The following is a 13,991-nucleotide window of genomic DNA, read 5'->3' as shown; positions in this document are numbered from 1 at the left end:
CAAATGGAGGCTTTGTAGGGCATTCAGTCCTAGTGACAAGTTCCATGGAGGAACTGGCTGACTAGATGGAGGTTGGATAGGAACTACCCATTGCAAGAAGGTACGTATATCATGCAATAAAGCAGTCACGCATTGGAACCAAATGAACAATGCTGACATTATCCTGAGGCCTAAATCCAAGACTTGTTGTAGAAAAGCAAATTATTTTAATATGGAATAATCATAGCGCTTGTAGGAATGTTATACAGGTTGAGTATCCCTTATCCAAAATGCTCAGGACGAGGAGACTTTTGGATAACGGATTATTTCGTATTTCGGAATATTTTATTATTTCAATGATGTATTTTGAAGTATCTTGCATTTATGCTGTATAAACACATCACATGAAATACACACAAATATATTTTATTTGTTCAAAAAACAAGGTTTCAAAACATGAAACAAAAATTTGTGTACTATCTCAGGCACTGAATTTGAATGGCAAGCAATCATTGTCTTGTACATATATAGTGCCAGTTACATATCATGTCCTCAGTAGTGCTGTTACAAATGTTACCAGTAACTTTTTAGCAAAAAAATAATTTTTCCCCACTTTCTGGAATGTATGGTTTTTGGAATAATTCGGGTACTGGTTATTCGGATACAAGATACTCAACCAGTATACTATACTGTATTTTTGAAGAAGCCAGCGTATGAGCCTTAATCACTATTTAAATCACCTCGCTTGAAAATCCCTATGCTCTTAGGATTGATGATTCAAGCGTCACGCTGTCAAAGACAGCCATACCAGATGAGGACGCAGCCATGTAGACATTAAATCAGTTCTCGGAGGAAGATCAAAGGGCTTTTCTACTGAAAGCCCCTGTACGTCTGAGACCCAGTGTTCTCTGGGCTATGTTGGAGCTACCTGGATTTTAAAGTTCAGCATGACCCGGGATATCGAAAGGAATATGTATGGGAAACTGTAGAACTATCTTAGTAGCAAAGCATCCACAAAGGCTGCCTGTGGATCCTTTTAGTGAGCTCCAAATTATGGGTCTTGCAATTGTGACGAGATCCCATCAGTGCTACATCTGACAGGCGCCCACCATTTACCAGTAGTTGAAAAACTTTCAGGTGTAGGGCCCATTCCCTGGCATGAACATCCTGGCAACTGAGAAAGTCTGCTTTCAAATTTTAAGACTGCACTTGAACAGGTCTTCCTGTGGCAGAACTGTGTGCAAGCGTCCAAGCATTGTAAACCAACCTCAGTTTCAGAATATTTATCAAGTCACACCCAATGCAGAAACCAGTAATTGGTATCAACTACACAGACCGCAGTAGCTGGTAGGATTAGCACTCTGTACAGTGAGATTAGATCCACCTGCTGCAGACTGAACAAAGGCTGCCTGGCATTTCTGTGTTTGAGAAGCAGGTGGGCTTAGAAGAGGTTCTGCAGGAGGTGGAGCTGCTTACTTCCCCCTATGCTGTATTAACTTCCGGGATGCTGTGCTGCCCGCCCCCACCTTTAACTCTTGATGGTCTAGTGGAGGGCGCAGAACTAACCAGACTCTGCACACAGCACCCTCCGGCTGGTCACTACAGACTACAGTGATGCGAAAAACCAGAAGGGGAGACAAAAAGTGTTTTAAGCTGCTGGGGGGTTAAAAACTGCAGATAGTTTGTTCCCAGTGCTGGAAGCGGCCACAGGTACAGCACCACTACCTAATTGGGCTTCCACCCCCAGGTAATCATGAGCTCCAAACTGTGCAGTGCAGAGGAGCACCCCAGCATCTGTTCTCCCTCAGATGCCAACAGACTCCAATTTAAGTGAGCCACAGGCTCCTTTCCTACCCTCAGATTGCCTTGCACGCAGTCCTTGAGGTCCAATCACCTGCATGCTAACGTGCTGTGAGGACCCCCAGTGTGGAGTCTCAGACCCAGCAGATGGTGATGGAGCACTTACTGACAGAAGGCCTTAAGGCCCATACACACTGGGCGACTTTGAGCTGAAAGCTGCTGAAAACAGCAAGTTTGAGCGGCTTTCAGCTCAAAGCCACCCAGTGTTTATGCCCTGTCGAAGAGCAGTGAGCGCTGCTGCATGCTCCCGCATCATTGTCGGGAAAGCCGCTGATCTGCTGGCCAAGCCGTCCACCTCCCGCTGTCGGCGCAGTAAAAAGTAAAAGCTTTCTTGGGGATCCAGCAGCAGCGCAGCTGAGGTGCACCTGCTTCCTGCAGGCACCAACAAAAAACAGAAGTCAGTCAGCCTGGAGGCGGAGTTATAGCAAACGTGGCAGTGCAGACTGGGAAATTAAAGCAATTAAACACAATAAATGTATGCCAGATTCCAATTCAGATCTGTTCTCACGTACTTTAAAGACACTCTGTAAAAGGTACAAGCAGACAGGAGACAAAATGACAAAACTTGTGAAATTATACCAGGTTAGCACAAGGGTTAGGGTTAGGGTTACGCTGAAAGATTAATTGAAATCGAAGTTATAAAACTATTGACATGAAATTGGTATGTTGTGGTCTTGCCAATTTCAAGCCCTGACCAGGTTTGTGTATTTGCCAAGTGGGGGATCAGTGGCTATAAAGCAACCAGCAGTACTGTTAGTCACCATACAAGTAGAAGGTTGTGAACATACCTGAGCAATGTTCAAGGTCTAGAGCATTGGAGGATGGGCAGGACAAGACAGAACAAAAATAAAGGAAGAAAAAGAAAAGACAAAACAGTGACTATGAGGCCTGCCTCAAGACGCCTAGTCAGAGAATACCCACCAATGGCATCTGTAAGGGTTAAGTGACACTAGTTTGCAGCGTGTGCTCACTGTTAGAAAATGATTAGGAATATTTCGGGAAATCGTTTTGTGCATAACGTGGTGCAGTATGCTGGCAAAAGGACTCTCTTGAGACTGGCCTTATAGGAAGGGGAAAGCAATGCAAAACAAAAATACTTTTTTTCAAATAACTCCTGCAGTTGGAAACCCCAGGCAGTAAATCAGCATGAAGACTTCATTTAAGAACCCCCAAGATATTAAAATAAATATAAAAGGGACAATAATCAATACTGTTTTGTTCATTCTGGTATAGCAAAGGAAAATAGTGAAAGGGAAGAGCAGAATTTGTAGAGTAAGAGATATGCGCATAGTAATACCTGCTTGTTTAGACCCAACATGTTGCACACCATATCCCGGGAGTAAGGCTGCTCCAGGACATATCTCAGCAGAGCAGTCTGTGGTTCAAATAAATCCTACAAGAAAAGAAATATTGACCAAGATAACTGATAAAATGTTTAATGAACAAAAAGATTTCAGAAAAGGAACAGGTCCCATAGAAAAGAAATCCAGTATTTCAACATTTGTTACAAATCACAAAACTACTTGCATGACTAGGACGCAGGGTTAGAAGAGAAAAAAAAAAAAAAGTGTTACCTTTTGTTTCCCTTTAAAAATCTAGGTTTTTTTTATCATTTTTTATTGCATTACACGTTAATAAAGAACTGTCAATCTGTGAGTGTGTGTATAACACTGGGCGGAGTCATAGACTGAACTCCGCCACTCGGAAAACGTTAAGACACACAGGAAATACACACACTTGACAGATTGACAGGCACAATGCCGCCGAGCAGGACACTGGCAGGCACTCAATGTCATCTATCCCGGATGGACAAGCAGCCACAGCTGCTGGAGTCATACAGTGACAGGCCCCTGCATGAGCACCATGCTAGAACGTTCACGCCGCAAAATAATTCCGCCTCCCTCCGCCTGTAACCACAAACTGGGCAGATGTATTAAGCCTTAACAAGAGATAAATGCAAGGGTGATAGAGAGATAAACGTCCAGCCAATCACCTGCAAACTGCTATTGTACAGGCTGTGTGTGAAAAAAAGTCAGTAAGAAGCTGATTGGCTGGACGTTTATCTCTCCTTATCACCCTTGCATTTATCTCTTGTTAAGGCTTAATACATCTGCCCCAGAGTAGCTGCCCTTCCTTAGCCAGCCCCCAGCCAAGAATGGATGGAGCACATCACAGGAGCCGCAGACGCTGTTGTTCCTCCGTACAGGTGATGTCCTGCCTGTAGGACAGATAAAACAGCCGCCTGCTGCTTGTGATAAGCAGTGGCATGCTGCCCCGGGGGCCAGTGTGCCATATGCCTCATGACCCACTAACAAGTCAGTCTCCTTGGCCCGCCAGGGTGTGTCTGGTGGCCGGGAGACATACAGATGATGTTACCCGGCTGTTTAGCGGTGTCCCTCTACTTCCCTCATGCACAGCCAGCATCCCTGCCAGCAAGCACCTCCGCCATCTCCCCCAACCCCCCCCCCCCCCACCAAAGCTCCCGGCCGCATTCCATCCAACACCCCCCCCCCCCCCGCCTCAGAGCGCCCAACAGCGCCAGCCGTGGTTACAGCACATCACATCACAGGAGCCACAGCCGCTGTTGCAAGAAGTGGGACTAGTATTAAGTAAATAAATAACTAGTAGCGACGGTCCCACTGCAAAGGCTTTCACAGTCAAGTCAAAGAATATTATGGTAGAAAATGAAGTGTCCAGATGAAGGATCACAGGGTTTAGAAGGAGCTCAGATTACTACAGGATACTCTTCCAGGGCACTGGGAGTGTAATTGTTGTAATAATTAATGTAGTTGGCTGATTTGCAGCTGTGGCAGTGTGCTACTGCAGCCACTGAACCAGTCTTGCAGTTGCCAGCCTCATAGATATATAATGCCCCGAATGCCCTCTAATGGCAGGCCGTCCTCAGGGGCTTGCAGAGTACCTTAGTATGGTCAGAGGTCGGCCCAAGATGGCGGCTCACTACGTCCTGCCACGGTCAATGTGTTGGTGCAGGGTCGGGCACCGTCTCAATATTGCCGCTGGAGCAGGGGATGGCAGCACCGCTTCCCCCCATCATAAGGTGCTGCAGGATGCGCTGTGAAGTCGCACACACAGGTCGATGAGGAAGGCGTTTGGACTGGCAGGCGGAAGATGGCTGCACACACAGCCGGAAGCAAGGCCACGCCAGAGAAGCTGCAAATACCTCGGGCACCGGACAAAAGAGGATGACGGAAGAAGGTGCATCAGACAGCAGGGTTGTTCTGCCACAGCTGCTGCTAGATGTGCCCGGGTAGGGTCACCACAGGATGAGTATTCAGGATGTAGGTGAGAGCTCTTAGAAAGTGTGACCTACTCCATGACGGTCCTGGCCACGCCCCTCCATTACAAGGATGATGCCTTCCACAAGTATCTTTGATACCTATCCTGGCACTATATAATTGCAGGGGAAATTGGCTCTAAATTGCACACCCTCAGTAATGAAAGGTGCCATCTGCTGAGAATAAATGGGTTACACAGAGAGAGGGTGCAAATGCACTATGCTATCATTACATTATAATATATAATAAGAGGTTGTTGGTATATCATTGGCCAGTGATATTGGCCTGACCACCAATCGTCCAGGTCACCTCTTGTTGAGCAGGTCCCTAACACTCTGGGGTCACCACCTGGGACTCAGGGAACCCCGAAACACGATCCAGCTAAGGACCCCCCCAGGGCATCACAATAAAGAATAGGGGTCGTATATATCACTGGCCAATGATATACCAACAACCTCTTATATATTATAATGTAATGATAGCATAGTGCATTTGCACCCTCTCTCTCTGTGTAACCCATTTATTCTCAGCAGATGGCACCTTTCATTACTGAGGGTGTGCAATTTAGAGCCAATTTCCCCTACCATATATCTGTGTAGCAATACACACCTGAGGTTTGAGAATGCCTCAATCTAGATCAGCACCCCTCCCCCACCACCCTCTATGTTTTTAAGCAGGGAACCAGCATGGACTGCACTGAGACAGAGGCATAATTCCAAGTAAGTCCTATTTATTTGTGCATAGTGTCAGAAAATTTGGGGTTGGCATCTGGGCGTGGGGGCCCCGGGCTGCTCTGGCTGGACTGTCTCAGGGCATCACAACTTAAATACACAGTCACTTTGTATATCCTGTATGTCTATTATTTATGTATGCACTTTTTATTTCACATACTCTCTACCTTCAAACATATAGTAGGGACCTCCATACTTATAATTTCACCACTTTACTACCCCTATTCTTTATTGTGATGCCCTGGGGGGGTCCTTGGCTGGATCATGTTTCGGGGTTCCCTGCGTCCCAGGTGGTGACGCCAGAGTGTTAGGGACCTGCTCGACAAGAGGTGACCTGGGCGATTGGTGGGCAGGCCAATATCACTGGCCAATGATATACCAACAACCTCTTATTATATTATAATGTAATGATAGCATAGTGCATTTGCACCCTCTCTCTCTGTGTAACTATATAATTGCAGCTAAGTGCGGTAGAATTGAACTAAATTACTATGCACAGCCTATTCATAGTAATGTAGCAGTACAAGCTGTTAATAATTCCTTTGTTTTTCACAGTGATTAGCTCTATGTTCTTCTGCCTTATTCCCATTTGATAAGGTTCCTTATACTTGAATGTATTTGTAACCAATTCATAGAACATGTATGCACCCCCTACAGATGATTGGCAGCCAAATAAAAAACTTCATTAGTATCTCACCTTGTCATAAGGCAAAAGTCCTATCAGTGGAAAGCGCAAGGTTAAAGGGTCCAGTTTCCAAGAGTTACAGATGGCTCCAGAATTGTTCACTACAGGAAGAAGACTGCAGCGGCCTGTTGTGCACAATAAAGAAAAAGAGAATTTACAGTTCAGACATTAGTGGGCATTAAGCTCGGTGGAGTGAAAGTAGATCAGCTCTTAACTGTCATGGTACAGACTTGAAAAGTGAAATTTAGGAGCAGATTGGCTGCTGCATTATCACCGACCACTTTATCACTTCACCAGGCTTAATCCATCTGCCCCTAGGTTTACACACACATTTTTACTAAATCATTGCAAACGCATTTTTTTCACGATAAACTTAAAATCTGTAATATTTGTAACATTTTCAATAACAAAAAAAAAAAACTTAACTGTAAAAACAACCACTTTTGGAAAATAAAAAACATTTCAACTCCCTAAATAACATTTATGAAATAACAAAATTCTATTAAGATATTATAATAGAGACATTAAGTCAAATTTATGTCTCCATAAGTCCAGATACATTGTTAAATCAAACAAATGTAACCACTTTTTGTGAACAACAATTTTCTGTTTTGCAGTGTTTGGGAGCACATGGTCGATTATCACTTGCTCCCATACATTAGCAGATTTTTGTTCCCACCAGACAGAAACTATAGATGCGTCCCCAGCATTACTCTAGTCTTAAAATATTATTGAATAGACCGATTTCATGTGCATTTTATAAATAATAACACAATACTTAAGGGGTATGCAATCCCAGATCATGACTGTCGGTCGGTCCCGACAGTCGTGAACCTGGCGCGTTTGCGTTTTGCTTGACAGCATATCGGCAGGCGGGATTCAATGTCCAGCCTGCTGATCTGCGAAAAGGGGGCGAGTCCGCGAGAAATGGCCATGGATCGTCGAGATATGGCCGTGAACTCGACAATCCACAGCCGTTCTCAGCAGAATGGGCATAACAGCTTTTAAAGTAGGGCTGGTTCTGCTGAGAAGCCTCTTCAATGCTGTCAGGAAAGGAATAGGCACCTGCCGCTATTCCCCCCGTCGGAAATAGCGACAAGGGATTGCATACCCAGGATGCAGTCAAAATCACAGTGGTCGGAATCCCGTCGGTCAAAATAGCGGCGCTGGGATCCCAACTGCCACAATCCCGACATTCTCCTTTTGTGAGTGTCAACGACACCCATAGAGGGAGAAATTAGTGTGCCCGCAGCATGGCGTTGCACTCGCCCTCCTTTTGGGATTGTGGCGGCCAGGATCCCGGCGACGGTATTTAGACTGCCGGTATCCCAAACCGGACCCGCATACCCCCCCTATATCTTTGCACTATCCTTTATTTCACTATATAAGTATACAGTATATGAAACTCATTTGTTATGCTTTTGACACATTGGTGCATCAAGAACAATATACTGAGTCTGTAAAAACTAGTGTACAGTATGTTATTTTGTTCAAATGTTCATAATTAGGACTGCATTTGTGAATTGTTGATAACTTCTCCATGTCAACATTTTAATGTTGGCATTATACAGGGTGACAGAGAGGTTAACTTTGACAGACAAACATGCACACACCAACTTACCGCAGATTGAGTTAATTCTTGCTGTGGGTCTGAAACTGTCAACGAAGTCTGACACCAAGTTCCCCAACAACTAAAAGACGAGAAAATGAGCAAATTCTAATTACGTAGAATTTTCTTCTAAATATTCCATCTCTCTTCAGCCCTACTGTTGTGTGTTAGGTATAGACAAGTGGATAAAAAATGGTCCATGAATTAAATATAATGCAGCTCCACCTCTTCCACACATATTTAGACAACCTTACAAACTGGCCTTGAAAGATACATACCATCTGTAAACAGTCTAGACAACCAATAAGTACTTAGAAAAAAAAAAAGGAATAGCACCCATCTTTTGGTGATGGCCCTCCTCCCAGTTGCTTAGTTAGGCATTATGACTACTACTACAGCAATGATTAGACCTTGTCCATGTGGTGTACCATTCCTGTACTTTGCAAAATGCTGCAGACGCTTTGCAGTGCCACAAAAATAGAAGGATAAGAACAGTATGCTCCATAATAATTTATTTAAGTGGCTGTGTGGTAAAAATCTTCAGAACAGTCAGTAGTGAGGCTATATTAAAATGATATCGGCTACAGACGTAGTTCCAAGCTGCTTTGCTAATTTTTGCCTTCGAAGATGGAACCCTCTTTGTATAAGAGGTTGCTAGTATTTCAGTTGAGTGGGCTCTTAGAATTTCTGGCCCTTTGTACCCAACTTACTTGTAGGAAAGCATTCCCAAATTATTTATAGCCTATGTGATAAGCAAAACCACTTTGGGTGGCAGCCAATCATAAAATATGAGCAAAAAAAAGTGCAACCATGTCCACCACCACATAACTATGACATAAGCACAATGCAATCATTTTGTTTATGCAAAAAAATACTGACACTATGGTGTAGTGATTCAAGAATATATGAGAATACCAGCTCGAATCTATCTGGAAACAGCTTACTTGGAAGGGTTATGACCTTTCCTGGGTCCTTTTGGAATCGCAAGTATCGGTTTCTCATACCCACCACCTTTTGTTCTGGGAAAAATATACAGCAACTGGTCTCACAAAATTTAGTGAATGCAGCTGATCGGCTCTGCGTAAAAGCACAAAGCAACCTTCTGGTTAATATGAAACGTAAACGCCACTTTTGGCAGGAAAGTCAGACTGGCTCTTAGATCCAACTTCTATCGCTTTCACATCGCACCTCTGACCTGAGTTATTGCCGCGTTGATAACACATACGGACCCGTGTTGTTGTGCAGTTTGAAAGCACCACAGCTTATAATACAAGTCGACTATTCCAGCAATTCGACCTGGGTGAGAAGAATGGTTAAACCCAGGTTGCCCTCTGTAAAATGGGTAAACCAGGTTGTGTGAAAGTGCTGTACCCAGGATGGCAATCACGGGTCCAAACCGGCTTAGCGATCTGACTTAATTGGCAGCAGGAACACTACAATGTGTCAACCATCTCAGACGTAAGTATGAAGTTATGGTTCTATGAAGCCACAAAGGGCCCTCTATCAAGCAAATTCTCTTTACTACTTGGAAAATAATGAATTATTCCAATGACGCTAGCTTGGTTACCAGGAGAACCTAAAGCGCTGATTATGGTACTGTGCATGTGGATAAGGCAAGATCTTTACAGAGTCAAAACGGAGTTTAATGGTAAATTTGAATTCGAATCATACAATGTATGATTTTTCTTGACAGTAATTCGTGACACTCATAATCTCTTTCCTGTTCTCCATTAGCACGCGGGAGATGAAACAAATGATGACAAAACCGACTGGTTTAACCTCTAGGCACTGTCATTTTGCATTCAAAGGAAAATCTTTGTTTTTTTTGGCATACTGTTTGGCAATATCTACTTGAGTTAGCATCTAAGTTTTTATCAATAACTTAAAATCTTCTTGATAAAAAGACAACTTCCTTGAAACAATGTAGATAAAATGGCCACCACATTCAGCTTGCTTTTGATATGGAATATTTAAAGTGACTTAAGGTTTGTTTTAGCTCAATATATCAGTTTTGCCAACTCTAACATCATAGCTTTGCTTCTGGTGCCTCACTGAAGATTTTTCATTGGACAAATATAGAATGCCCTGCCGCACTTCAGAATCCTTACCATAGTACTAAAACAAAAAGTGGGTATTAAACAAATGATCACTTCATACTCTGGAATAATATTAGAGTGCTAATAAATTACCGAAATTAAGGAGACAATTCAATTAGATAAGATGGCCACAATGTGCTGCAGTTTTTCTAAGTAGTTCTAGAACTGTGCAGGAAAAAAAACAAAGTTGCAGGTACTGCAATGGACAAATACTTTACCTATGCAGCCAATAGTCATAGTTATGTTTGTCAGTACAATCTCAATAAGTCAATTGACCACTTTTCTACATAAGAGCTTTTGGATCATTAGTTATTTAATTTTTTGGAAGCAAATAGAAATTCTTACCCAGTGTGGAAGTTTTCCTTCAGGATAAAGTTTGCGGATTTCGGTTACTGCTAAGTATGCTGGAAGAAGGCACGCATTCCTGTCCAATATGTATGCAACAACCTTTAAGTAAGACAGATTCATTTTAAGGCAACCTTTTCCACTAGATAGGGGGACAAATATACTTGGCAGAAATTAATTAGTTATTAGCGGTTTTACTGGTATACTATATGGAAAATAAATGTTATCAATGGAAATCCCTTCTCCTTTCTGGTACTGGGGAGGTGGCCACCCTTGGATTTCCTACAAAAACCCATTCACTTAAAAGGTCCATGTACTTTGAATTAGCCAAAACTGCGGATAGTCAGCATCTCTAATTCTCTTGCAATTCCAGAAAAATAAAAAAAAAAGATACAAAGCAGATATCTGCTGCATTATAATACATGGAAGTGCAGGCAGCAGGATCGCTTGCCCTTTTTTTTTTTTGAAATCTCTGTTTATTGAATTTTGACATAAGAAAATAAACATACATACAAAGATAAAGACATTGGCATGGCATTGTTGTACTTAATACATGGAGCGTTGCATGGGGGCTTTGAGCTGTATCCAGCGCTGGACACTGTTCAACACGACCAGCGTTATATGGGGAGTCTGACACCAAGCATAGAGGATAGTAAATTTACATCTTAACATGGCCGGTTGTGAGATACCATGGCAACTTTATACCACTCTCCACACAACATACAAAACTTCATTTATGTAGTTCTAGTAATTCTAATAATCAGTTTGCAATACTATCTTATTCTATACTATAAAGACAAAGACAAGACACAGACATACAGGGGGTAAGTATGTAGGGTGTGATGGGGGGGAAGGGAGGTGGGGGTTCTGTAATATCATTTGTGAGGGAATCCTCTGAAGGCTACATAGAGTATAGTTAACTGGATGATGTCAGTGTGTTATGGTTAAGTGGTCCATGGAACGTGTAATTCGAGGCAGATGGTGTGTATTGATTGTCTTTCCGTTGAGTCAATACTTGAAGAATAGAGTCCTGTACTGGAGCACGGAGGTCAGCTATGAAAGGGGGTACATTTCTTATAGAACGTAGTGAGACTAGAGTTTAAATGGGTCAGAGTAGTTTTCCTATCAAAGTATAGCAATTGTAAAAGTTTCTGCTGAACCTCTGATAGCGAAGGGGATGTTCGGGACAGCCAGTGGGTCAATATAACCTTTTTTGCCACTGTGACAATAATGGTAGATAGGCGGGTGGTTTGCATATGATGCGGGCCTAAATTCCAGTTAGTAAAGTCTGCCAAAATGCAGGCTGCCGGGTCTGGGGATATCGAGATGTGCAATAGACGTTTGAGGTAATCGATGATTTTACACCAGAATTGGCGTATATAGGGACAGTCCCATAAACAGTGCAATAAAGAAGCTGAAGTACAGTGGCATTTTGGGCATTCTGCCGAGAGAGACGGGTCAAAAATGGGAGTATTGAGCGGGTGATCGCTTGCCTTTTTAAATACAATCCTATGACCTGACTGATTTGAATCTACATTTCCAAACTGTATTTTATGCCCTCATACATACACCAAATAAATCAGTATCCAGAGTTAATCATCCTCAACATTCGCACATATCCAACACACAAATAATAGTACATTTACAGTACAATAAACCAAAAACGGATCAGATCATGCAACTATTCAACATCCTCTGTATTATGCTCATTGTTTTTTTAATGTCTGTAAAGCGCCTTGAGTCCTGTTGGAGAAAGTGCGCTATATAAATTAAACTTAAATTATTAGAAACAAATTACCAGCCTGTCAAAATAACAGAACATAATAATGTGAGCAAGACTTAATGGAGCAACACTTGAAATTCTCTGGGACGCCACCTGGTGGCTGCCAGTGTGAAAAAAATCTTCGAATGTAAGCAGAATTAGCCTTTTATAATATGGGAATTCGGTCACAATACAATAGGCATTTTGCAGTCTTAGAGCTCATGTATTCGTAGTATGCAAAATGATTGTTTTTCTACCCATTCAGTACTGGTTTATTTTCAAGATATTCTTAAAGGTAGGATTACATAAAATGGAGACAGGGATATTCAGACATTTATTCACCACACACTAAGATGTGCCAGCATTTTTCAGAACGAATGGTTACCTCTCTTGCTGCTAGAAGCTGCTGTACAACAGCAGAGCTCACAGTGCTTGGAATAGTATGGATTTTCTCTACTATCACTTTAGAGAGGTCTCTTACTCCCTGAAAAAAAAAAAAGAAAAGAGGGTAAATTTAAAAGTGTAACAACCAAACAATGAAATACTTGCATAGAGAACGTAACGCTGTACAAATTTGTAAGTGACAAATACATGGACTAAAATCTCCCACTCTCACTTTGCTGGCTTAAAGCTTGGATGCAATGGAGATGTACTGTAAGCAGTCAAAAAACTGTCCACAAAACAGGTAGTGTACAGTGTTACTACTACCAAAAAGGAAAAATCACATCCGTGTCCTGAATTGGTAACATATAGAAAAATGTAGACATTTAAACACTTTACAAACATGTACATATACAGTAAGGAAGTAGTATTTTGATTATACTAATTTATTGAATGATCAAGTCTTATCTGTTCCCAAATACGTACAATAAAAGAAAAATCTTTGTACCATTAGGTATTATTACTTGATCATGCTTAGTAAAGGATAGGCATGCATTGTCCTTAATGTGGGACACTAAAGGTGCATACACACTGTACAATTTTTTTGACCAATTTTGGTCAGTTTGACCCTTCTGAACGATATTGGTCAAAATATCGATACGATGAACGACAAATGATGATGCACATACCCGCCAGTTGTTCAAGGTTGTTCGTCAACAGTGCATGCAGCTCAATTTGGATATCTTTAAAAAAAAAATAATAATAAATCTATAAAAACTGTAGCTAGATGTTTCGTCCAGGACACTGGGTTGAAGGGAAATTGGTCATCAATGTCTTTCAACGAAATTGGTACAAAAAAAATTGTAGTGTGTATGCACCTTTACAGCCTTGTGGTATAAATGGTGTGATAAAAGATTTGGCACTCAAACTGCTTTACTTGTTTTGTGGCTGGCTAGCTCGGCACTGACACCGGAACACACATGAGGAGCAGGGTGGAGATCACCTCCCAGCAATGTTGAGGCCATATACAGAGTACGCTATTTGTGTGCCTTTTTTGGGAGGGGATTGACCTAGGTATGATGCTCAAGCGCACGGCTAGGGTGCATCAAATGCCCCATGAATTTTTAAAAGTAATAAAAATGATTTGTCCCCATGCTACACTTTTTAGAATTGTTAAGGATATATTGCATACAAATTTTGAGGAATCTGAGATGATATTTATGTGGCCCACCATGCCCCTGAAGATT

The 13,991-nt window shown here is 42.1% G+C and overlaps 1 protein-coding gene across 2 annotated transcripts in view; it reads right to left on the bottom strand.

Annotated features, from left to right (window-relative positions):
* The window catches only part of MED23 (mediator complex subunit 23), an 89,595-nt gene that overhangs the window by 54,717 nt on the left and 20,887 nt on the right, over positions 1–13,991 (bottom strand). The window contains exons 6-11 of one of the 2 annotated variants that reach the window (XM_083176708.1): positions 12,749–12,847; positions 10,602–10,703; positions 8,173–8,242; positions 6,564–6,676; positions 3,137–3,232; positions 2,628–2,645 (exon numbers count right to left, since the gene is read on the bottom strand). In XM_083176708.1, coding sequence (XP_083032834.1) covers positions 2,628–2,645; positions 3,137–3,232; positions 6,564–6,676; positions 8,173–8,242; positions 10,602–10,703; positions 12,749–12,847 — 498 coding nt within the window. The remainder of the gene's footprint in view (positions 1–2,627; positions 2,646–3,136; positions 3,233–6,563; positions 6,677–8,172; positions 8,243–10,601; positions 10,704–12,748; positions 12,848–13,991) is intronic. The other variant, XM_083176709.1, reaches the window with a different exon arrangement.

Source organism: Crinia signifera, chromosome 3, assembly GCF_055691185.1.
Source record: "Crinia signifera chromosome 3, ASM5569118v1, whole genome shotgun sequence".
In the NCBI taxonomy this organism is placed as follows: domain Eukaryota; kingdom Metazoa; phylum Chordata; class Amphibia; order Anura; family Myobatrachidae; genus Crinia; species Crinia signifera.
This window is presented reverse-complemented; position numbering and strand designations above follow the sequence as displayed.